General features: G+C 44.0%; 1 protein-coding gene across 8 annotated transcripts in view; it reads left to right on the top strand.

Annotated features, from left to right (window-relative positions):
* The window catches only part of BACH2 (BTB domain and CNC homolog 2), a 183098-nt gene extending 160293 nt beyond the window's left edge, over window positions 1–22805 (top strand). For all 8 annotated transcript variants that reach the window (XM_038133695.1, XM_038133699.1, XM_038133694.1 and 5 more), the window contains 3 exons: window positions 5741–7285; window positions 16314–16520; window positions 19754–22805. In XM_038133695.1, the coding sequence (XP_037989623.1) occupies window positions 5741–7285; window positions 16314–16520; window positions 19754–20233 (2232 nt within the window). In that variant the 3' untranslated portion in view covers window positions 20234–22805. The remainder of the gene's footprint in view (window positions 1–5740; window positions 7286–16313; window positions 16521–19753) is intronic.
* Window positions 22806–23232: the final 427 nt, after the last annotated feature.

Below are 23232 nucleotides of genomic sequence, written 5' to 3'. Positions count from 1 at the left end.
GTATCCCTGCAGGGGAGGAGAGGGCTCTGCCCTCTCACGCCACCACCAATGAGCTTATTCTTTGCATGTGCCCCAGGTATGCTTTATTTGTAAAGGAACAATTGCATGTGCATTTGCTGTTGAACTTTATTGCTCTTTCCTAGCAGATCATTGGCACTGTGCCCTCATTAACACAGAAATTAGCCCTGGAAAAGTCTACTAAATTAAAGGCCGGCTCTCCAGAACAAGGTTGCGCTTTGTTAGTTTTCCTTTTCGGTACCCAGACATAAAGTATCCATCATCTTCCCTGGAAACCCTTCCAAGACCGCTCTGAATTGACTGTTAGGTTAAGAGTCAGGAAAAATTCTCTACATTTTAATTTCTTTTCGCTGCAAATGCCAATAGCACCCCATAGCAAACCAGACAGTTCTTCTCTGTTCTTGATGTTAGTTTGCATCAGATTACTGTAAACATTCCCTTGCTCCATTTTAGATACTGCCTTGCCAAGTTTTACATTCCTGCATGTTTACAGTGATCTTTTCTTGCCCTTAATCACTTTTCCCCTCTTTAAATTAAAGTCAGACTTTGCTGGCATTTCGCAGGGGTTGACCTTCCCTGCTCCAGATGCAGCTTTTCATACAGATGCCATTCTGAGCGGGGTTACCAGACATCCATGTTTCCTTTGGAAATAACCTTCCTTCCCACCCCCCATAAGAAATACTGTCTGTGCAGAATTGGAGGATTTTGTCTATTTGTCTGGGATTTTGAGACATCTGGAAGTCTGGGCAGCTCGCTAATGAGCATGCACTGATGAACTCTGCGGCACACAGTGAGTCCGGCCCATCGACAGACATGTCAGCGCTCCGTGTGTGCTCCCAGGCCAGTCTCATGTGTTCAGAACAGCACGGAGGCCTCCATGGCATGCCTGATCAGCCCTCACGGAGGACATGGAAACAGCGGGGAGCCAGAGCCAGTTCACCCACAGTGCTGCGTCTCCCACGGTGCCTCTGTGTGTACAGATACGTTTAAAATAGAATTTCTGACCTAAAAGTCCCTTTCAAAAGGATAGTGTTCCCAATGTGGAAGTGAGCTAACCCTCCTCCTAATTTTAGAGAGTAGTATGGGCCCAGAACTAGAAGAATGCTTTGCTAAAAGTGCTCTATTTGCATCTGTAATGCTGCCTCCTTTACTAGCATTTATTGCTGACTGTCTTCTCAGCTTCTTATTCTCCCATCCGACAGTGATCAATACTCTTTTCCTTGAATTAGCCAGTTTTTCGTTAATGACCAGTGAAAAAGGGAAGGCAGGGAGTCTAACAACAATGCAACTATTTCTCCAAAAGGAAAAAGCATTACCCAGAATGCATCAAGGAAATGTAATGAGAGTTGATGGAGGAAAATAAGGGAAATATTTCCTCACAAGGAGGTTTTAAGTAGAGTCTGGCAATGATCTCCCAAAGGAAGTAGTGGAAGTCTGGTCACTTAAATCAATTAGGACTTACCAGAGCATCGCACTCCCCAGGACTCTGTAAGGAGAAAAGCAATGTCAAACTGAACTAAAATAGACTTTGCGTGCTTATTTTCTGCAGGGCTGCTGTCTGTGTTTTGCTGGTAAATTCAATATGGCTAATGCTGATTAACATCTCTTGATGGTGATCATATCATTGCATTGTTTCCAGCCTGTTCCTCAATAGCATACACTCACAAGGGCATGGTCATACAAAACACGTCCCCCAGCTCAGTCTGAAAGATACGAGGCACGTAAAGGGTAGCAGAAGTTGTTTTCTTTCACCTGAACAGTGGTCAGGCTTGTTATCACCACAGCGCTGAATTGACGCAGACCTCCCTACTGCACACTGAGCACAGTGTACCTGTGGCAGCACAGCAGAGGCACGAGCTGCATGTGGACTTAGTCTCTTGGATTGTTATAGAGCAAGGAGGCGTACCAGGTGCCTTAGGTAGGGCTGCAGTTCCCACGTCCTCTGTGCACTAGACAGTTCTAATGCATACGAGACCAGCTGGGGACAGAAGCAAGACAAAGAAAGTGCTTTATCCTTAGTCTTGGTGGGCTGTTTGACATGCTCCAAGTACATGTAAGGGAAACAAACAAGTAAACATAAGGGAAAGAAATCAAATCTCCAAGAAGCTAGGATCTTTGCTTTTCTCTCTGTGTGAGCATTGTTGTTTTATATGTATGCTTTGCCTTTTCTCTGGCTGGTTTTCTAGTAGCCAGTCAATTCCATTTAAACACCAGAAACGGGAAGAAATTGCAATAAGGCAAAGGATTGAAAGGCATAGAAGTAGTGACTTGGCATATGAGCTTGGACAGGGTGCCTAGTGGAGGTTCCCACAAACTGATCTGCCTGCTTAAACATTAATTTATACAAAAAATAAGATTTAAAAGCAAACAACTCCTGGACATCTTATTTTCAATAGAGAAAAATAACCCCTGGGATTATTGCTGGCATGGGTTTACCCATCTAACAAAGGCTTCTCTCACATGTAAATGAAGACTGTTGTAGCAGAGAAATTATCTCCTTCCTTCTGCAAATGTAGATCAACTTGTTTTCACTAACTTTTTTCACTGGGATGCATCAGTCAGATCAAATAATTTTAAAAGACTGTCCTTATCTCTTCCTAGAGAAATGCCTGTGTGGTGGTAGTACATGCAGCTTCAAAGCCTTTTCTTTCCCAATGTGCGGTGTTCGTAGTCACGCTCCAGTGGCTCGATTCCAGCCTTCCTGCCAGAATGCATCAGATGCAAGCAGTCCCAAAACTGGTGGGGCCGAGGCAGGGAACCTGCCATGGGAGCCGAATCAATATTTAGACAGCTTCAGGCGGCAGAGCTTGCGCTGGCTTTCACACTTGGCAGCAAGCTTTGCACCCGTTTGTTTCCAAAGTTATTGTTTGTGCAGTTTCAAGAATTGGCACTAGAGAGATTTCTGCCTGAGGGCAATGACAAGTGCTGGGTGCTTGAAAAGAAACTTTCCCCCTTTGGATCTGAAGATTGTGAGAGTGAAGGTTGTGTCACTGGGTAATATCTCCAAAGGAAGTCAAGGCACACATTTGCTCGGAGTTTCATCATCCTTCACATGAGGCATCTGCTGGGCACCATGGGGAGCCCACAGCATAGTCTCATGCTCTGCTTCTGATCCATCCGGCACAGAGCAGCTCTAACAGCTGCCTTGCTGCTGGTTGTTATCGTGGTGATTTACCTGGAGCAAAAGCCGGTGTCAGCGTGGGAGACAGCCTTGCTGTGGGGCTGTATGAGTCAGCCCGAGGCTGAGCAGAGTGCCTGTGCTGGGGCGGCAGGCAGGCAGGTGAAACCCTGGCCCAGCACAGAAAATTACTCTAATTTGCTTTCCAGCCATTCCACCTAGTGGCCAAGTGGCACCACTGCCAGGAGAGCTGTGTTTGTGCTCCACAGTCCCTGCAGACCTACGCTGCTGCCGGGCTCACAAGATATGCAGCAATATGTAAGCCCCCACACTGAAGATCTTACCATCAGCCTGAGAGTAGCTCATTAAGTTCCCGAGCAATTTTGTTAATCATGCTGCATAGATAAAATGCAGATAGGCCTTTAGTGAGCTGATAATCTAACAAATAGGCAGAAAGTGTAACACTGATAAAGCAGAGATTGGTTTAATAGCCAGCTGTAAATCTTGGCAATTCTGTACCAGAGGCGTATTGTTAAACAGGAATGTGCAAGTGTGTAAGTATGTGCATGAAAATGCACTGCTTCTTAAAATAGCAGATAGAGCAGTAATACTATGGATGGAATAGCTATTAGAAGCAATTTTAGAGGTGTTTTAAAATATTTTTCTCCCCATCAAAATCTGCACCATTTGTGGTGTCTTCATAATCTGCCATCATAAGTACAGATCTATGAATAACAAAGGCTTGTTTGTGTAAGTCAGGACTTTCTATAAAAATCTGTGAACTCTGCCACTGGTCCTGAGGCAGTATGGGGCTTTATAGGCTTTTCATCGAGATGAACCAAATTATTCACTCAGATACACTCTAATCACGAATTAGACTTTTGCAAATTCATGGCCTGATGGCTCACCAGCCTTTTGAGCAGCTTCTTTGTTAGATGGCATTAATTCAATTGGAAGAACAGTGAAAAAAAAGTCACCTTCAGGGTATCCCATACCATCCCAAATATACTTTTCTGAGGAGCTGGGAAATGGGAATTTCAATCCTCACAGCCTGGGGAAGGAACCTGGTCTCCTGCTTTCTAGGTTCCCCTTCTGTCTTTAGGCCATTTTGCAAAAACAAAAGGAGACAGCAGTGCTTCCTCTTCTTGTTTGTTTTAAACGAAGGAACTGACCAGGGGATGTCTACCAGAGACATCTGCATCCAGAAGGAGGTTGCAGGCCATGCATCCCAACTTCACACAGGCATGCAGGTGTTGGCTGTGCTGAATCCCATCTAGAGGCCTTTGCTTGGTATGCAAAGCACAGGGAGCTCAGATAAATGAGTGCTACTTGCAAGAAAGGCAAGAACTTCAGTCTCAGGGAATTGAGACTGAAGGGACTTACCAGGGTCATATAGTAGGGGGTTGGTACAATAGGAAATTGAGTTGGGGTCTTCCAAATCTCAACCTTGTAGCCAAAGTATTGAATTTTCTTGTGCAGAAACCTTAATCCTTGATGATGAGTTGTGGTTCTGAAGCAGCCTCTTGCTGCTTCATGAAGAATAATTTTTCCAATCTTTTCATTTCATACCCATCGGGAGAAAAAAATGTAAGAGAAGTTAGTGGCAGTTGAAGTAATTTTGTCGAAAATAGACAATATCTATAGTTTACTATGTGGCTCAGCAACTTATTTGATAGCTGTCTGTAAAGATACAACTGTAAAAAATGGGGAGGGGGGGAAGTATGTATTTTTTAATATACAGTATATTAACATTAAACACAGATGGCATGGAAAGAAAAGTTGAGTAGCAGTGCATAAGTCAGACCTGGAACAGTTGTCTGGAGATCACTCTCCTGGAAACAGTTTTTACTCTTTCTACAAAGAAAATGGTGGGAAATTAAGTACTGAGGTGGGACTCAGAATAATTTCTACTATTTGAACTATAAATATTAATTTCTTTTCTGTTAGCAGTACCTCAGGTTCACTAAAATTGGGAACAGTACGAGGGGAATAATCTCCATGGCATAGAGGAAAGTTATGCAGTCTGTACTTACCTATCATGTATTCAGCAATGGCTTGCAAAAAAATTTAGAAGAAAAAAAGGAAATCATCTGCTTTTGAAAGAGGCAGAAAGATGCTTTCTATTGAATTTTGCTGTAATAATAAGTGTTTCCTTACCAAAACACTTTTTGGATAAGTGGTATCTTAAGCTTGAAACTGTTCATTGGACCTTCCATCAGAGCAGAAGAATCAAAATTGAATTGGTGCTTTCATGGTTGGGTGCTGTAGCACAGTTAAAATGAAATCCGTGTGAGACTTAGCAGTGTCCAGGCTAGTTTTGTCAGTCTTTTATTAGGTCAGAGACTTAGTTCATAGGTCTTCAAGATACTTGGAAAAAACAATCTCAGTTCAACCAGTTCAGTGATGTACAGGAGCACCACAAAGGGAGCAGTGCTAGTTCCTGGATGTAGCATCACTGCAGGTGTGACAGAAGAACAGCTGGTGCTGAGCAGTATTTATTTCTGAATGGCAGATCTGTTAGTTTATCTAACCACATGGTAAAGGACTTGGGATGACAGCAAGAGCTGATGGTAACGCTGGCAATTTTCCTCTCTATTTTTGCAGGTCACTGTCAGGGGATTTGGTCCATTGTTACAGTTCGCCTACACTGCTAAGCTGTTACTCAGCAGAGAAAACATCCAGGAGGTCATCCACTGCGCTGAGTTCCTGCGCATGCACAACCTGGAGGACTCCTGCTTCAGCTTCCTTCAGACACAACTGCTGAACAACGAAGATGGCCTGTTCCTGTGCAAAAAAGATACCACCTGTCAGCGCATGCACGATGAGGAGAACTCCGATGGAGATGAGGAGGAGACGATGGAATCGGAGACGTCAAAAATATCTTGCCCAAGGGAGAGGATGCACCAAGAACCCTTCAATTTTGAAACCACTGTTGCTGGAGCAGACAAAGGCGAAGGGATGCTGCCTGACTCTGACATGCTGAGAGATAGCAAGGACAGTTTGGATAAAGATGCAGTAACACGGTACCCCAGATACAAGAAATACCAGCTTGCTTGTACCAAGAATGTCTACAACACATCACACATCAGTACCTCAGGTTTTGCAAGCACATTCAATGAAGAGAGCTCTGGAAATGGCCTCAAATCGGGACTTGCTATGGGGCAGATAAAAAGTGAGCCTCAGAATGAAGAGAACGATGAAGAAAGCATCACACTTTGCCTGTCTGGAGATGAACCTGACATCAGGGATAAAGAAGGGGATGTTGAAATGGACAGGAAACAGCCAAGCCTCACTTGTGTCGACAGGCCAAAAAGTGGGTCTTCTCCTTCTTGCTTGCGGTCTTTCTTCAACAGAACAAAAAGCATAGATTTGGTTGGCTTCCCCAGCACTTCCCAACAGCACTTTGGCAGGAGTCCAGCATGCCCTTTTGAAAAAGGGACAACTCAGGGTGACCATAAAACTGATTATGTCCCTTTCACAGGGAACTATGGACAGTCCCATGCCATGCAGAAGGATGCTTCCAACTTCACAGTGGGATCACCACTCAGGGGGCCCGGCTTTGAAACTCTCTGTAAGCAAGAAGGGGAACTGGACAGGAGGAGTGTTATATTCTCTTCAAATGCTTGTGACCAAGTAAACACTTCGGTGCATTCATATTCTGGTGTGAGCAGCTTGGACAAAGACCTCACAGAGCCTGTGCCAAAGGGTCTGTGGGCTGGCGGTAGCCAGTCTCTCCCCAGCTCCCAGACCTATTCGCACAGCGGGCTGACAGCTGATCACTTGCCGGGACGGATGCGGCCGAACACCAGCTGTCCGGTGCCAATTAAAGTTTGCCCTCGCTCTCCTCCTCTGGAAACCAGAACCAGGACCTCCAGCTCGTGCTCTTCCTACTCGTACGCAGAGGACGGCAGCGGCGGCTCTCCCTGCAGCCTGCGTCTTTGCGAGCTCTCCTCTTCCCCTTGCTCCCAAGGCCCCCGATTCCTGGCGCCCGAGCACCAGGAGCCCGGCGTGGTGGGGGATGGATTGTACAACCCGGTCCGAGCCCAGATTAAATGTGAGCCATCCTATGGAACAAACTCCAGCGATGAGTCTGGGTCATTCTCAGAAGCAGACAGTGAATCATGTCCTGTGCAAGACAGAGGGCATGAGGTAGGGATTTAAGATAAGTACATATATCACAGTTGTTATGACCCAATTAATCTCTCCTTGATTCTCTCAAATGACTTTGCATTTCCCCAGCACTTTCTTGCATTTCTTCCCAGCACTTATAGGGGCAAAGAGTAACTTTATGTTATTCCCTCATCAGCTGAGTGCGCATGGTTGACTTCACATTAATAGGTCTGCTTGATCTCCGAGGTGTTCGACACTTCTGAAAATTCTGGTATAGGAAAACAGCTCCACTTCTTACTGCTGTGCATGTGTTTGAGCAAACTCAAGCTGTGCCTTTCCAGACACCAAGGGTTGGGCAGCTTGCTTGAAGACCGAGGCTGCATGCTGCCAGCAGAAGTGTGAAATTACTTAATTGTATAGCTGGGCACCCTGTGCTGTGGGAATGGCATTCATATCATCTTCCCACATATGTCTTTGTGTGTCTTGCACGTTCAGGTACTGGGTTTTGCCTCTATTATGTGACAACTTGAAATCGTGTTCCCTGCCTGTGACATTTTGTTCAGAGTTCTAGCAGCCGTGGCACGAATGGTTTCAGAGAGGTTATCCTTTAATTTCCAGGATTGTTAAGGGAATGACAAGAGAATGATCTGAGGCTGAAGAGCAAGCCATCAATTTCCATGTAGTTCTCCCAAAAGAGGGAGGAGAAAGAGAGGCCCTCTCTAAAACTAGAGATGGGCCAGCTGAAGATGCTGCAGTGATAACTGGCTAACTATGACCAAATAAACTGTGTGAAGTCACTAGTTTGAGGGCAGATTTAAATCAAGGAGATGTGATGTGGAACCCTGAAAGTGGAAAAGACTGGATATTTATTCACAGAGTTTCATTAGGAATCTGCATGACCTAGAGAACATCTGGGTAAAATCAGGTATCAGGTTCCTCTAGTAATGCTGAAAAACTCCACTGACAGCTTTTGCTTCAGTGTGGGGAGCAACAAGTGCTCATATGCTGAGAGGAGGGTTCATATGCTGAGAGCAATCAGTTCAGAACCACGTGGGCTTAGTTATGGAGTAGGGATGAAAAGAGTGAACTTTGTTCTATACCTCAGTCTTTATTCCAGCTACATCCCAGGCTTTATTTTTCAGACAGATGTGGGTGCTTCCTTTAGTTGGCTGCTTGGCTTTAGGAAGGGGCTGAAGAGGCAGGGGAGCCACTGGTGTCCTAATTTTTGGTCACACTGGACCAGTGATTCTGAGGGGACAGTTCTTCATCCTCATGTTGTAAGCAGGGGACGATGCAGAAGGGAGAGGAGTCTCTTTGGGAGGCTGTCTGGGATAGTGTGCGGGAGATCTCATTTGGGAAGCCCTACAGCAGCCCAGGCCATAGCTGGGTTACTCAGTGAAGTCCTGTCTTTACAAGGGGCAGAGGGCAGCAGGGACCAGGGACCATCGATTTCCACCCATGTGTACTGCTTGCTCAGCATGAGGCAGTGCAGAGGGAAGAGGTTAGCCTTTTGAGATTTGATAATTAATTAGCTGTCATAATTACCTAATTGTGTGGAAATATACTGCAGCAAAAATGAGCCTGGAAGAGTGAAATTAGAAGCTTACAGGGGACTGGTGGTGGTTTCCTAGAAAAAGGTATGTGCATATGTGCAGGAGAGCATGGATGAGAGGAGGGACACACAAGGAGCAAACAAGCAGCTATAGAGGCTGTCTGGGTGTGCTGCTGCCAGGCAGACATCTGGCTCTGAGACAGTGCTAGGAAAGGTTTGCTCCACTCCTGGTTTTGCTGCTGCTTTCCCCTGGGGAAGATTTTCTGAACTGTGCTGAGCAAGTTTTCTCCCAGGGACTGCTGATAAGGCTTTTTTTTTTTTTCCCCCCCAGGGTATTTTGATTAGGACTGCTAGGCATTAAAAATGTGGTGAGGAAATTAATGTTCCATGAGGTTACACTGCACTATCCTGAACAAGCCAAGGGTAAACAGATCACACCAGTGCTTTGGTAGAGATTTTGTTTAAAAATTGATCTTTTGAAGGTTGTTACCAATACAAGAGCAGACTTTGCAGTCTCATTAAACAATACTGTACTAATACAGTGACTTAGGGTGTGTATCCTGCAGGATCTACTGCTGTGGAAACCTCAGTAAAGGATATCTTAAACAAGACAGTAGAAAATAAGTAACAGCAGCATGAAGTTCTTGTATAAGTTGCTCTACCTGCTTTTAGCAGTTTGGCTGTGATTAAAACAGCAGGAGAGACTCACAACTGTCTGAAATGGACAGCTTTCTGTTCTTCACCTCCCTGCAAGCTGCATGGGAATCTTTCTTCATTCCTGAAATTGTTGCTTTGCCCTTCCTGTCCTGATGACTTCACAGACAGAGCCCTTTCCCCCTCCATATCAGAACACACAGTGTTTTCTGGGCTTCTATTCAAAAAGCACCTGATAAGATATCTGGGGGTGACATGCTTGACCTTCTGGAGAGTGGCCATGCAGGTTCTTTTGCTGCAGGTCAGCTTTTAGGGGGGGGATGGCCTGATGGGAATAAGCCTGGTGGACTCTGACCATCAGTTATCTCGCAGGGCTGCTCAGTTCCCCTGGAATTTGGACCTAGTTGGTCTTAATTTGGCTCGCAGAGTGCTGTCACTGCCAGCATTAATGTCACAAAACATCATTTGCTGGGGTACTAATTGTGTGAGAAGTAGGTGAGAGACTTCTCTCTGCTTTTTTCAGGCATTCTTCTTTCCCACAGACAGATGCCATTGCAGAGCACATGGCCAAAGTTGTTTGGTGCCAGAAGTGGAGTGCTAGGGTTCAGCATGATGCTGTGTGGGTGACCTTGTGACAAGCCTCCATCCTATTGGGGGTGCAGAAGGCAGTCACAACTATCAGAGGAGGTGGCAGTCCTTGGAACACCACTGGTAAATCTTCTCCAGGATGTCCTTGCTTATTGCTTCCCTTCCTGGAGCCACCAAGACTCTTCTGCAATCTCCCTTTGTTAAGGCTTCCTGACAGAAGCAGCAAGTGCATGTAGGGGGTACCCATGGTACAGAGTTGCAGGAGCAGGGCTGTTACTCGAGCTATTGGGACTTCACAGAAATATTTAATAGTTTGTGTTACTCTTTTCACTCAGTTCTCTCTGGTCTCCACAGGTTGTGAAAAATCAATTGCTGAGATATAATACTAGAGAGAAGACTTAAAGCTCGGTGCTTACAGGCAGGTTCTGACAATCCTGCTTAAAATAGCAACAACAAAACAATAAGCCTTGAAATAATGAATTGTTGAGAAGGAAGTAGTCTGTCAATCTGTTAACCTACTTAAGGAACAGAAACTTCTGCACTACCTACTTTACTTAGTATTCCTTTTCTTCAGCAAGTACTTCAGAGGTTTTATCTGCTAGAAAATTTGTAAAAAATATTGTACTACTAAACCAGTTAAAAAGAAATCTCAGCTCAGTCTAATATGATAAGTGAGTTTTCTGAGGAAAAAAATAAACAAGTGTAAGAGGAGGTAAGAGGTGGAGTTTTCCAAGAAACTGTCTAGAGAGTTGCATTCAATGTCTCCTCATCTGTATTTCAAAAGAATTTCCCGCCTGGGTTAGTGACTCACTTTACAAAGGAAATTTTCATAAAGGGAAAGCTAATGCAATTAGACCTTTGAGGATATTGTAGGTAAATAACTTTCAGCAAGAGTCCAAAGCCCTCCATGTTAAGTGACAGGCAGCCATCCTTTCTCTGTTCATCTGCGGGTGCTTAGCAAAATACTGCAAGTCAGAGCCCCAGAAAAGAGGAGTAAACCAAAGCTGCTCTACCAGAAATCTACTGCTACTATGCTGAGTTACCTCATCTGAGACTGCTTCACTGCTTAATACTCCTACTCAGTGAAGAATGTTACATGGAAAGAAGGGCAACCAAGAAAAATACATGTGAAGGCTTTAACTTGCTGTGATATGTGATACCTCCCCACAATTTGATAATCAGTCACCCCAGCTTTCCTGATTTTGCTAGGTTTGCAAATTTGAAAATGAGAAAAATTAGTCTCTGGATTGATTTCTGGTAGATGTTCTCCTGACTAGGATGGCATCAGCAGAGCACTGGGAGTTGTTTCTCAATGTCTGTTTAAATGGTGTCTTGTCAAATATTGGTGTTGTAAGATAAACTTCATGGAAGTTTTTGTTTTCTTTCCTCTCTTCAGTAAGAATGGTATCCATACTGATAGCAAAGAATTGCTGGATTACAACAACACTCAGAGTTTGAAATTTTTAAACACTGTATTATTTCATGGTGCCCTACAACCAATTCTTTTATACTCTGCTCTGAAGACCTTGCAAGAGCTCTTGAAGGATTCCAGTTCTTGAGCTGCAAAAGCAGCTCTTTCAGAGAAATACTGTACTTTATCCCCTGTCATTTCACTGCCTGATCTTCCATTATTAAGTGCACCTGTGGCTTCTGTCAGTGTTTCTGTGCTATCCCTGGTCTCAGAGAAGCCTGTCAAACGGCAGGAGTATCATACTGTTGTGCCCTTTGAAGGGCTGGAAGCTGGGGACACTGCAAGCAGTGAATGGGAAGAGGTCAGCCCAGCATTCTAAGTACCAGCAGTGTGTGGTCTGAACACAAGTCCAAATCATGAGCTAAAGGATGGGAATCCCATCCACATCTCCTGATTACTGGGTCAAAGCACTCAGCTGTGGGATTAGCCTGGTCCTCCACTTCTGTGAGGCAGGGAGAAAATCAAAAGGTTACCCAGGCTGCCTCCACAGCAGTGCCCTCTCAGGCAGCATTTGCTGACCCAAACACCTCTCATGGCCCTCACAAGATGAGGCTGGAGTTGACCCCATGCCACTACGGGGCCATCAGTTGTCTTGTGTCAGATGGAACACACTGCAGTGGAACCTGCTGATCCGAGGTGGGACAGTTTAGTCCCCGCTTTGTCGACACAATGGTAGATCTTCACTGCCTGGGCTCATCATTCCCCTTTTGCAGTCCTCTGCCATCTTGGTATAGTTGACATCTGGAAAAAGGAGGTGTTTTGAAGGCTTTACCTGTGCCAGTAGACAGCAGGATGAGAAAATGTGTCGTGGCTATCCCTTATACAAAGTATGGCCCACTACCTTTGTGCTTCTTAGATAGCCTCTGTCCAGGTGAGATCAGGACAGGAATAGGTCCCTAGTCCATAGGACCACAAGTGGTGCCTGAAATACCCTGTAGACAATTGAGCCCCTGTCACAGGGGAACACTCCTCAGCTCCTCTCCTGGAATGAATTTCTTCTTGAGTGTTTGTGGAAGACAGACTTGCATGCTAAGGAAGATACTTGAAAACACAACAGTAATGCCTAGGGCTCTCTTGTGTGAAGCCAAGTAGCCATTTCTGCATTTAAAAAAAAAAGAATTAATATGATTGAGCCCCTGGGCTGGAGTGCTTGGTGGGTCCTGAGAGCCTTCCAAGGAGTCAGCAAGTGTGAGTGTAAGAGGCTTTCAGGATTTGAGGGCACTAAGGCAGCAGGTTTTTTTCTTACCGCTCTGGACCAACTGACCAACTGGTACAATGAGTTCCACCTTCCCATGCCCACTACGTAATGGTTGCATTTTCTTATGGATAATATATTTGTCCTTTAAGTTACTGTGGTGTTAAAGTGGCACTTGGGAAGTTCATTGCCTTTACTAACACTTGGCTAGGGTGAAATGATGTCTTAAAATTAAGATATAAAGAAAGAATGAAGAAGCTAAGGTTACTCATAGGATAAAGAAATTCCCAAGAGTTGACATTTTATGTTTTAATGGGAGTGAATACAGGTCCTTGGTTCTTTCCTTTATTCCAGGTAAAAAAGAGAGGGGGAGAGCAGCAGCAGTAACTAGTACAATAGATGAGCAGAACAGCAGTAACTGGCATATGATCCAAGCTGGCACTACCTGGTGAAGCTTGGAGGAATTAATTGGTTATATAGGGGCCTTGCATGTGCTGAATCAGTCGCTGTCCCTGTCTGTCTACATCACTGCTCTGACTTAGCCTCTCAAAGCATTGACATTTCCACTGGCATCCTAATGCTAATAAAGGGGGAGGGAGGCGGGGGAAATGCCACAAAATCCTGACCAGATTTCCTTTTTCCCCAGGGTGGATTGGCAAAGTTGGGGGGTAGAGTCTGCAGTGGTGGTAGAAGGCATCAGTTTATTTGTTGTGTAGTGGAAAGCAAGCTTGTGCTGCTGGTGTAAAAATGCAGGGAAAGAGTAATTGTGCTAAGGGAAGACTTTGGAGCTCTGTGAGGTTAGCTCTGGCTGGAGTAAATCCTAGAAGGAGCAGGAATCCCATTTACATTTTTATTTTGAAATAGTTTGAACCAAAAACATAGTAATTAGAAAGAAAACTTTACAAGAAAGCATACTTGTTGTGGTTTTCCTTCATATTTTAGAAAAGATTTGTCTGTCTTTCTCAGACACCTCAGGTAAGTTTCTCTCACCTCCCATAGATTCTGTAAAATGCAGAATCTTTTCTGACTCTTAAGTCCACTTCTGCAGCCAGAAGGAGGGAGAAGCCATGCAGCATTGCCATCTGAAGGGAGCAGGACATTAGGTAGTCCCAACCCATCATTTTCGGCAGCTCTGGGTGAGTCAGATGAATCCCACCCACTGCACAGTTGCAGGCTCTAGCAAAATGACTCACCATTCTGTTATGATAAATAGCAGCTGAGAGTCTTGCCCTGTGCAGATGTAAAACACTTCAGCCTCTCACTGCAGCAACACCCCGGTGCAGTTATTCACTGTGTCCGTGCCAAAAGCTTGGTGGGTTGGTATTTTTTTTTTTTCAGTTGACAGCTGATTTCGAAGAGGGAGACAGGCAATAAAAATGCTGTGAATGGTGAAGGAAATGAGTCTGACTCACTTCCACTTTCCCTTTCACATTTTTAATCCTGTGCAGTGCTGCCTGTGACAGGAGTGGGATTATGCTGGGATTACTGATAGCAGTCTCTGATCTGCTGTGTAGATGGTTTTATTTTCAATCCTTTTTTTTTTAATGAATCTTTTTTTATTTATTTTCCCATTTCCCTTCAGCAACTTCTACCTGACATATTTAAATTGCTTCTCTTTCATTCCCATTGCAGCTGCAAGCACATCTCCTCCTTGCAAGTAAATATGTTTAGAAAGGGAAAGGTAGGGAGAAATAAAGTTAACATTGCTTTCCATTTTGGTCTTAAGAAAATAAGGAAAAACTGTGAACATGAAAGGGCTGGTTTTGCAGTGAAACTGTGGTGTCTTTCAGAGGAAAGCACTGGCTGTTTTCATTTTCAGACCGTGGTAGAAGCTTGAGAAAAAAGCAGGTGACACTGAGTTTATATTAACCATCCACAGGCTCAGGAGGGGAAATCAAACAGGTTTCATGTCATTAACTGGCAGTCTGTAAACAAGGTAGTTCACATCCCTGTGCCTTTGTGTGTACAAGCAAGAATCTGGGAGGGTTTGGGCGGTGTTTGGCACTTCTTGCTGCTTTAAATTGACCTGTCAAGTAGTGTGTTATGAAGCAGTGCCTGGACACATGGGGCAGAGGGGCATGAATGAACATTCAGGGCATGAAGCCATGTGAAAGAATGCGGTAGGTGTTTGCACAGAACTTCATTACCTTAGGCTTGGTGATGCACAGAGCAGTGTACAAGAAAACACCAAGAACACTCCTAAACAAGGTGAGGAGCTGGTTAATGCAGGTTCAAGTGCCTGGTGAGAGTCCATGACCATCAGTGCCAGAGGCCACTGCTGTGCATTGGTGTACGTGTCCTCAGCAAACTGTTCTGCTTGAACAACTCATCTCTCTGAAGGGGATAACTTATGACCCATGTTGTTACTTTCTTTATTTCCAAATAATTATCAAGTGCACCATTTGAAGACAATGCATATTTTAAATATCAAAGGAATGCTTTCAGCCCATATGTTTTGTTTGGCTGGAGCAACTTACCTTCTTTGATAGCCTATGTGCAGAATAGTCTCGCTGTTCCAGAGGTTAGATTGTACCAAATAGGGACAGAAACATAAATATTTACTGCCATCTTTTGGGCAGTGTGGGTATGACTCAAAAAAAGAAGGGGTCAGTTGAATTACTCTGCATCTCCTTCAGCTTTGTCAGCTGACTCTTATCTGACCCCCAAACACAACAGTTGGCCGAAGAACATCAGTTTTTTAATAGTTATCAGTCCAAGGCTCTAAGTGAAGCAAGGTTTCTAAGGGGAGGTGCTTACTTTGATTTGAGCAGGTTGATAGATTTTGGGCAAAAAAACCTAAAAGGCTTTGAGCACATCCACCATTCTTCAGCTTTTGACACAGTGTGTGTTCATTGCTTCAGACTGCTGGGAGCTTTGTGTTTTGCTTTGCTTTAATGCATAATTGCTAGGATTCTTGAAGTCAGACCCTGACCTTTTCAAGAAATACAATTTCAGTGCTCTTTAGTCTTCAAGAATATTAGAGTGTCAACATATATAGGTTTATTTTTAAATGTATATATTTTAGCAAGATAGGATATATTGCATCACACTCCTCTGACCCTTTCTTCTTACACAGTGTATTGCTCAGTTGAAATGCTGATGAGGTGACCTTTCCTAATTGCAATACATTATTTTTCATCCACTTGAGGTGTCAGGTTGTTTTTTTTAACCTCATACTTAATCAAACTTTCCAGTCCTGCAGTCCAAGCAGATGCACATTTCCTGCTGTGGTAATAGCCCCTTCCTTGAAACTAGTTGAATATAAGAGCAGCAAGGTACTTCACTCTTTCCAAAAGGCCGTGTCTCTTAGTGGACAGAACCTTCTTTTAATGCAATGAGATCATTTATTAAGGATTTGTAGAAAGATGAAATTTTTATCTGGGATTCATATGTGTTGCTGATTTAAGTACGATTATCATCTCATCCTTACCATCTGGACCTCCACAATGTGCCACAAGGGAAGAACATACTCAGTGTAAAACTTGATTTGTTGTTTATTGAGGGGGTAGCAGCAAAGATACTCGTCCTTCTCAACAACTCACTGTAGTTCAGCTTGCATTGAGCAAGCAAAATATGACTCTTTGCTCTTGTCTTGTGTTTGTTTTAGGTGAAACTTCCTTTTCCTGTTGATCAAATCACAGATCTTCCAAGGAATGATTTCCAGATGATGATAAAGATGCACAAGCTAACCTCAGAGCAGCTCGAGTTCATCCACGATGTCCGCCGGCGCAGCAAGAACCGGATTGCAGCTCAGCGCTGCCGCAAGAGGAAACTGGACTGTATTCAGAACCTCGAATGTGAAATCCGCAAGTTGGTGAGTTCCACGCCCTCGCCGCAGCCCAGCTCACCCTCACGCTGTAACCTGCAGGGCACCAACAGGAATTCCAGCCCAGACTTCAGTGGGTTCAGTCAGTTTGTACATTCATGGGCAGAATGCACAGTAGACAGTGCCGCCACATTTTAATGTAAGGGAGTGAGGTGACTGGAGCGAGGCCAAGTGGCTGCTCAGAAAATTCCTCTCGTTTTCAGTCATGGTATGGACACCTGAGGTGGGGCTTGTTGTACTTCATTTTGCTTTGTTCTCTGCTCAAGCTGTAGGAAACATGGTGTGAAAGAGGCAGGGATCTGGAAGAAGCTGAGTTACCATCACCTCACAAATGGCAGAAAGCCACATGGCTTTGCGTTACTCACTTGCTGCCTGTGCCTATCTGCTTCCTGCCTGTAACAGGGAGGTGACACTGACCTCACAAGCTGGTTGGGAGGCTTAAATCATCAAGGCTTGTGAAGCCTTCAGATGCTGTGCTGCTGAAGCCCTGGGGGGAAAAAAAAGAAAAATCAAAACATTGTTCAGAGTAGCGCTCCACTGATGCAAAACAAACAACACAACAAAGATAAACAAAATAGTGAGCAACTACTTCCAGCACTGAGTATAATGCACAGTGTGTACAGGGTGAGTCAGAGGTTCTGCACAGTGAAAGAGTGGATGGATCCTCATCAGGTTGTCAGAAGAAGCAGGTCCAGTCTTAGCTGCACATGCCTGTCACTCTGCACTGAGCTGGTGATGGGAAGGAGTTCCTGTCTCTCACTGTCCAGAGCCTCAGGAGCAGCACTCTGAGGGCTGGACTAGCAGCAGGGGGTGATTCAGCCTTATACCTGTAGCCTTCGCTTGAAACTTAGTTTGAGTTAATTGATTTTATGCAGTCCTGTGACGTTGCCATTATTGTCCCATACAGTAAACTGTAGACAGACAAAATAAAAATTTTAAGTCCACTCCCCAGCACAAACTTATCTCAGGGGAATGAATGAAAGGCATATGAGTGGCCTTGGGGGCTTGATCCCTGCTCAGTTTGAGGAATCAAAAACCATTTGAGGTGCAGATTTCTTCCCAAAAAAAAAAGTTGAGATTTCTGTTTAGCAAAGGAGACTTGAATATGTGGCAATATGCAGTGAGTGAGCCAAGTAGAGAAAGGCACCTCACTGGACCTGTTGGCAAACGTTGAAGGGCTGGTGGGTGAAGTGATGGCTGGATGCCTTCTTGGGCACAGTGATCACAAAATGATGGAGTTTTTGGTTGCTGGAAATTAAGTAGGAGGGTCAGCAGAACTGTCACCTTGGACTTCCAGAATGCAGACTTTGGCCTGTTTAGGAGACTGGTTGGGAAAATCCCTTAGGAGGCAGTACTGAAGGGCGGAGGAGTCCAGGAAGGTTGGACATTCTTCAAGAAGTAAATCTTGCAGGCACAAGAGCAGGCTGATCCCATGTGCAAAAATATGAGACACTGGAGAAGACCAGTGTGGCTGAACAGAGAGTTTCAGCTGGAACTCAAGGGAAAAATTGAGTTTCTTATCTTTGGAAGAAGGGGCAGCTGCTCAGGAGGAGTACAAGCATATCGTGAAGTTATGCAGGGAGAAAATTAAAAGGGAAAAAGTCCAACTAGAACTTAATCAGGCTATTGCTGTAAATGACAATAATGATTTTTTAAACAGACAAGCAACAAAAGGAAGGCGCCAAGGAGAATCTCCATCCTTTATTGAATGCAGTAAAAACATAGCAACAGAGAAGGAAGAAAAGGCTGAGGTACTTAATGCCTTCTTTGCCTCAGTCTTACTCAGTAGTGAGACTGGTTGTTCTCTGGGTACCCAGTCCCCTGAGCTGGGAGACAGGGACAGGGAAAAGAATAAACACAGAACACATGACCACTGGAAATTCCTTTGTTTTCTTCTGTCCACTTTGTGATCAGCAGTGTCCAGTCTCATGAATTACATAATGGCGCTATGGTTTAAGGGTTTTTCACTTGACTAGGTCTTTTTTATGAAAGACGCCTTTCCCCCCTGTAGTTACTGTAAGTCACCCATCTTCTTGACACAGATGGTTTCACAGCAGACAGTGAGTGAAATGGTTGTATCCTCAGAGTTTGATAGGTAATTTTTTTTGCCTGCTTTCTCTCACTCATTCATCTACCCACTCACATTCCCTTTTTTCCCTGCAAACTCGCAGCATATTCTCCTCCATAATTCATAATCTCAAGATGTACTTGAGCATCTGTTTATTTTTTTATTATTTTTGTGCTTTCTTGATAGATTTATCAATATTTTAGCAGTTGCTTCTTTTCATGTGCACTGCTCTCTTTCACATTCACACAGCTGTATGCTTCCAGTGTGGGCTCTGGACCCAGGGCAATACTATCAGCTGTCAACAACCACCCATAGCTGGATTATCTGAGTTGTGGAGCTTTCACACCTCAGATGCTGAGACATCTTGGGTTTAGCAGTGTTACTAGGTGAGGTACGTGGCTGCGCTGTTTTTGGGGCCAGCTCAGCTCTGGAAATAGTTCTGGTACTCTACAAAATCTCATCTTCTCTCTCGAGCTGTATGCCCACCTGCCTGAGACAGAAGGAGATGCAGCAGGACCATCTCAGTCAGTCCACACTGACTAAAAACACTGGTTTTTAGACGTGAAACCCTAGGCTGAGTTCATAAAAATACCTGTATTAGATCAAACCCAAAACCATTAAGCACCAGAACATAAGAAAACAAGCCATGGTGGAGGCCACAGAGCACACTTAGATCCTCTCTTCTGAATAAGCTCACCTCTCTCTGTGGTAATGAGCTCCAGGGGGTGCACCCAGCCTAAGCAGCCAACCTGGCAGTTCAAGGGTGAACCAAACACCAGCAACTTATCCTCACTTCAGGAATTAACCTGTTTTCTTGATGATTAGATGGGAAATGGCACTTCTCCCTCAAAATGTTTTGTTCAGAGTTCTTTTATATCATCTGTTGGGCAGCCTTAGTTTATAAAGGAAACAGTTCTGTGGGAATAATTTGGGATTCTATCCTCTTCCAGTTCAAATGTTTTTCTCCAGATGTTTACCAAACAACTGTCCACACAGGCCGTGGTGGTCAAATACTTGATGTCTTTGTGACTTTTCCTCTGGGCATATGAAGACAGGTGTGACACATTGGTGTTCTTGGGTACTGCTGCGTATGTGCCCAAAGTGAGCAGGCAGTGGATGCCCCTTCCTCAAAGATGCCTTCTTTCTTTTTCAGGTGTGTGAGAAAGAGAAATTGCTCTCAGAAAGGAACCAGCTGAAAGCAAGCATGGGAGAATTGCTAGACAACTTCTCTTGTCTTTCCCAAGAAGTGTGTAGAGACATGCAGAGCCCGGAACAGATCCAAGCCCTCCACCGATACTGCCCTGTTCTCAGACCCATGGATCTCCAGCCAGTCACCACCATCAGCCCCGCCCCAGCTGGTGTGGAGCAGAGCCTGGTGACCTCCCAGTGCGTCGGGGAGAGCATGCAGTGCTGCTCGGAGCAAGGCTCAGTGCAGCTGGGAGCACCCTGGCTGCCCAACAACATCTCAGAAAATTGTTCGGCTGGCGCGGGATTGGATGGAGCCGACGCAGGTACTTACCCCGAGAGAGAGCTTCCACCAGAGCAGAGCAGCCAGACGGTCACGGTAGACTTCTGTCAGGAAATGACTGATAAATGTACAACAGATGAACAACCCAGGAAAGATTACACCTAGTGACTCGTAACCTTAACGTTACACCTGGTCAGGTGTTCTTCAGTCAGCCAGTGGCAGTGTTCATTTGTTGTCTAGAAGAACGTATTTGGTGCACACTACAGTGGTCTTAGCAGCAATACTGTTTTTAAGTATTCCCTCCTCTCTACAAGCAGGAGTTCTCTTCACAATGGTGCTATCCCTTGCTCAGGCAGGGAACGAAGCAGTGGCAACACTGTCTGTTTTTGTATGTTGATTTCAATCTTAACAGGGATGGACATAACACCTCTGAGGACCCAACCGCAGCTTTTTTCTCAGTGGCCCATGTCACAAAACCCTAACTCAGGAATTTCCTCTGAATGTTCAATTTTTCATTGAAGACAGCTTCTTTACACATCAAAGTTTTATAGCTAAACTGTACATATTATATATAATATATATAAAATATATATATCCATATGCAAGAGTCCCTGCATGCCTCAATTTTCTCATCCTACAAACTGGAAGCTTTCATTTCTATTGTACAAACAAGTTCCAACATTCCTTTTTGTCTTTGATGCTAGAACTAGTTTGGTAACTTGTTACACGATAATTTTTTCCTCAGTTCGCAGTTCAGCAATAGCATTCAATTTGTACTTATTTATAAAACTTTAATGTCGGAAACTTATTTGAGATTTTATTATAGACAATTTTTTTTTGGCACAGCCATTTCGTGCCACTTGAGCAATGTGGAGTTATTTTATTTTCTTGCAGATACTGTACAGTAATGGTCAACTTTGCCACTTGCACTGAGTTTCTGGTCAAACCTCTTTTCATAAATGAAGTCATGACTTCAGAATAACTTGAGTATATGGTTTTCTTTGCTTTATGGCTTAAAGGAAATAGAAAATTTTTATCTAATAGACAAACACTCAGGAGCTCATTATGTAGTAAAAACAGTCTTGCCAAATACTGAATTCACTATACAATTTGTAAAGAGAATCTGCTTGAATTATTTTTATATTTAGACTTCTTTCTGTTTCACAAACCAAGTTTAAGTGCTGTTAATGATGCTTTTGGAGTCTTATAGGGGAAAGTATATTTCACTCTTTAGAGAAAAGTGTATTTGACAACTGGATCAATCCATCAATGTTCCACGAAGTAAAGCAAACAGAAATCACGTCAATATACTTGGGGGCTTTTTCTCCAGCCCCACTCTGCATCCTTTACTCATGGAAGCAACTGCTGCTCTGGCTAGTCCCCAGAGCCTGACCTCAGCTGTCCTCAGATGTTACCTGTTCTCCCCACCAGACCCAAGTTGCAGAGGTGGGTCTGGTGAAGTCAGTGACCCTGCCTAGGTAGGCAGAGTTGCAGGATCACACCCCTAGTTGTTGACTTTGGCTTCCTTACGGAAGTCCAGCTAGCACTGTATCCTCTAAGAGCAAAACATACATTTGCCAACACCCAATTTGGTCACTTACCCATCAAACTGTTGTGTTCCGGGATCCTCTCATCCTGCAGCATTGCCCTCAGCACAAACTGCAGCTAAAAGAGCGCTGTCTCAAAGGAGACTACTCAGTGAATTGGCTTAGTTGTAACTGTATTGGACTTGTATCTTAATGTTGACTCATGTTATGACTGTGTGAGACAGCAGCTTTCCAAGCATAACATCTGTATGTACAGTGTAGACAGAAGAACAACCTCCTAATGCTTTTTTTAATAATTATTACTATTCTAAGTGTACTGAGTTTTTATTTTGTGGTTCTTTGCCCTACGTGTGCCAGGTTGTGTGGCTTTATCGACGACAACTGTCATGTGCTTTATTGGCTGATATTGTTTGTTCTCGCTGAAAAAAAAATGACCAGCTGTTCACACCTGTTAAAAAAAAAAAAAAGTGTGGGGAAGCAGCTTCTCAGAAGCACTAAGTGATAATGTGTTCTTCTGTGCTAACGTTTACACTAGAGGTGTGCGCTGGTGGTTTTTTGAGGCACTCAAGTAGATCAGCATCTTGAACCCTGGAGGAGGAATCAGCTCCCTCTCTCCACTTTCTTCCATCTTCAGACTGTGCTCATGGACTGTCGCCCACTCGCCACAAAGTCTTGCTTTTATCCTCCTCATGCAAACTATTGTAATTGTAGCCAAGCTACTGAGGAGGAACTGCATATAGCATGTGCCATGTTTGTTGAAAATACTTTTTTCCCCCGCATGTACAAAGAAAAACTAGTATATAATGTAGGAGAATATTTATGTTTAGGTATTAATCATTACTGTACAAAATCCTTACCTTTAAATGTTCAAAAATATACAAATGCCATAAACTCCTAGTTCACACGGTTGAAAAAGGGGGAGGAGTTGTCCTTTCTTTTTAAAAGAGCTTAACCTAAAAATATCTGAACCCCCTCCCAACCATCCTTTGCAGGTAACTTCACTGAGAAGCTCTTTGGTGGGGGGGTGGGATTTGATTTTCCTTTTAATTCGTTGACGTTGCAAAGCAGTTCTGTGCTTCGCAGAGAAGTTTTGTTTCTATGAGACCATGGTGAAAGCTAGAATTTAAAACTAAATGTGAATCACATTATAGAGTCATAGCTACTTGGGGGGGTTAGGGGTGGGTGGGAGGGAAGGGTCAACTGACACAGTATTTTAAAGATGTTTTTCTGTTGCCTTTTTTATTTTTAAGTGACCTCCTATATATATGAATAGATAGAATGTTTTATGAGTATAAAACCAAGTTTTAACTTGCTTCCTGACATGAAGATTTACTCTACTAACAACTCATGTGCAACTGGTACTCTTGACCTCATTCCAACGGTTTAAAAAACCCACCCACACAACCCATTGCGCTGCAGCTCTTAGGTTTGACCTGGCCTCATACTGGTGCTGGGTCCCTTGATTTCCTCTACCTTGGGAACTGATATTTAAAACCACTGCTCAAATAAGTGTCTCTTCCTCAACCTTTCCTTCGTCTCTCTCTTTCCCTCCCCTGCAAGCTTTTCTGGATGTTTGATTTCATTCTTTCCCATTAGAAGTGGCTAATTTTGTGTCAT

This window comes from Motacilla alba, chromosome 3 (genome assembly GCF_015832195.1).
Source record: "Motacilla alba alba isolate MOTALB_02 chromosome 3, Motacilla_alba_V1.0_pri, whole genome shotgun sequence".
Taxonomy (NCBI): Eukaryota; Metazoa; Chordata; class Aves; order Passeriformes; family Motacillidae; genus Motacilla; species Motacilla alba.
The sequence above is the reverse complement of the archived record's forward strand: the minus strand, read 5'-3'. Positions and strand labels throughout refer to the sequence as shown.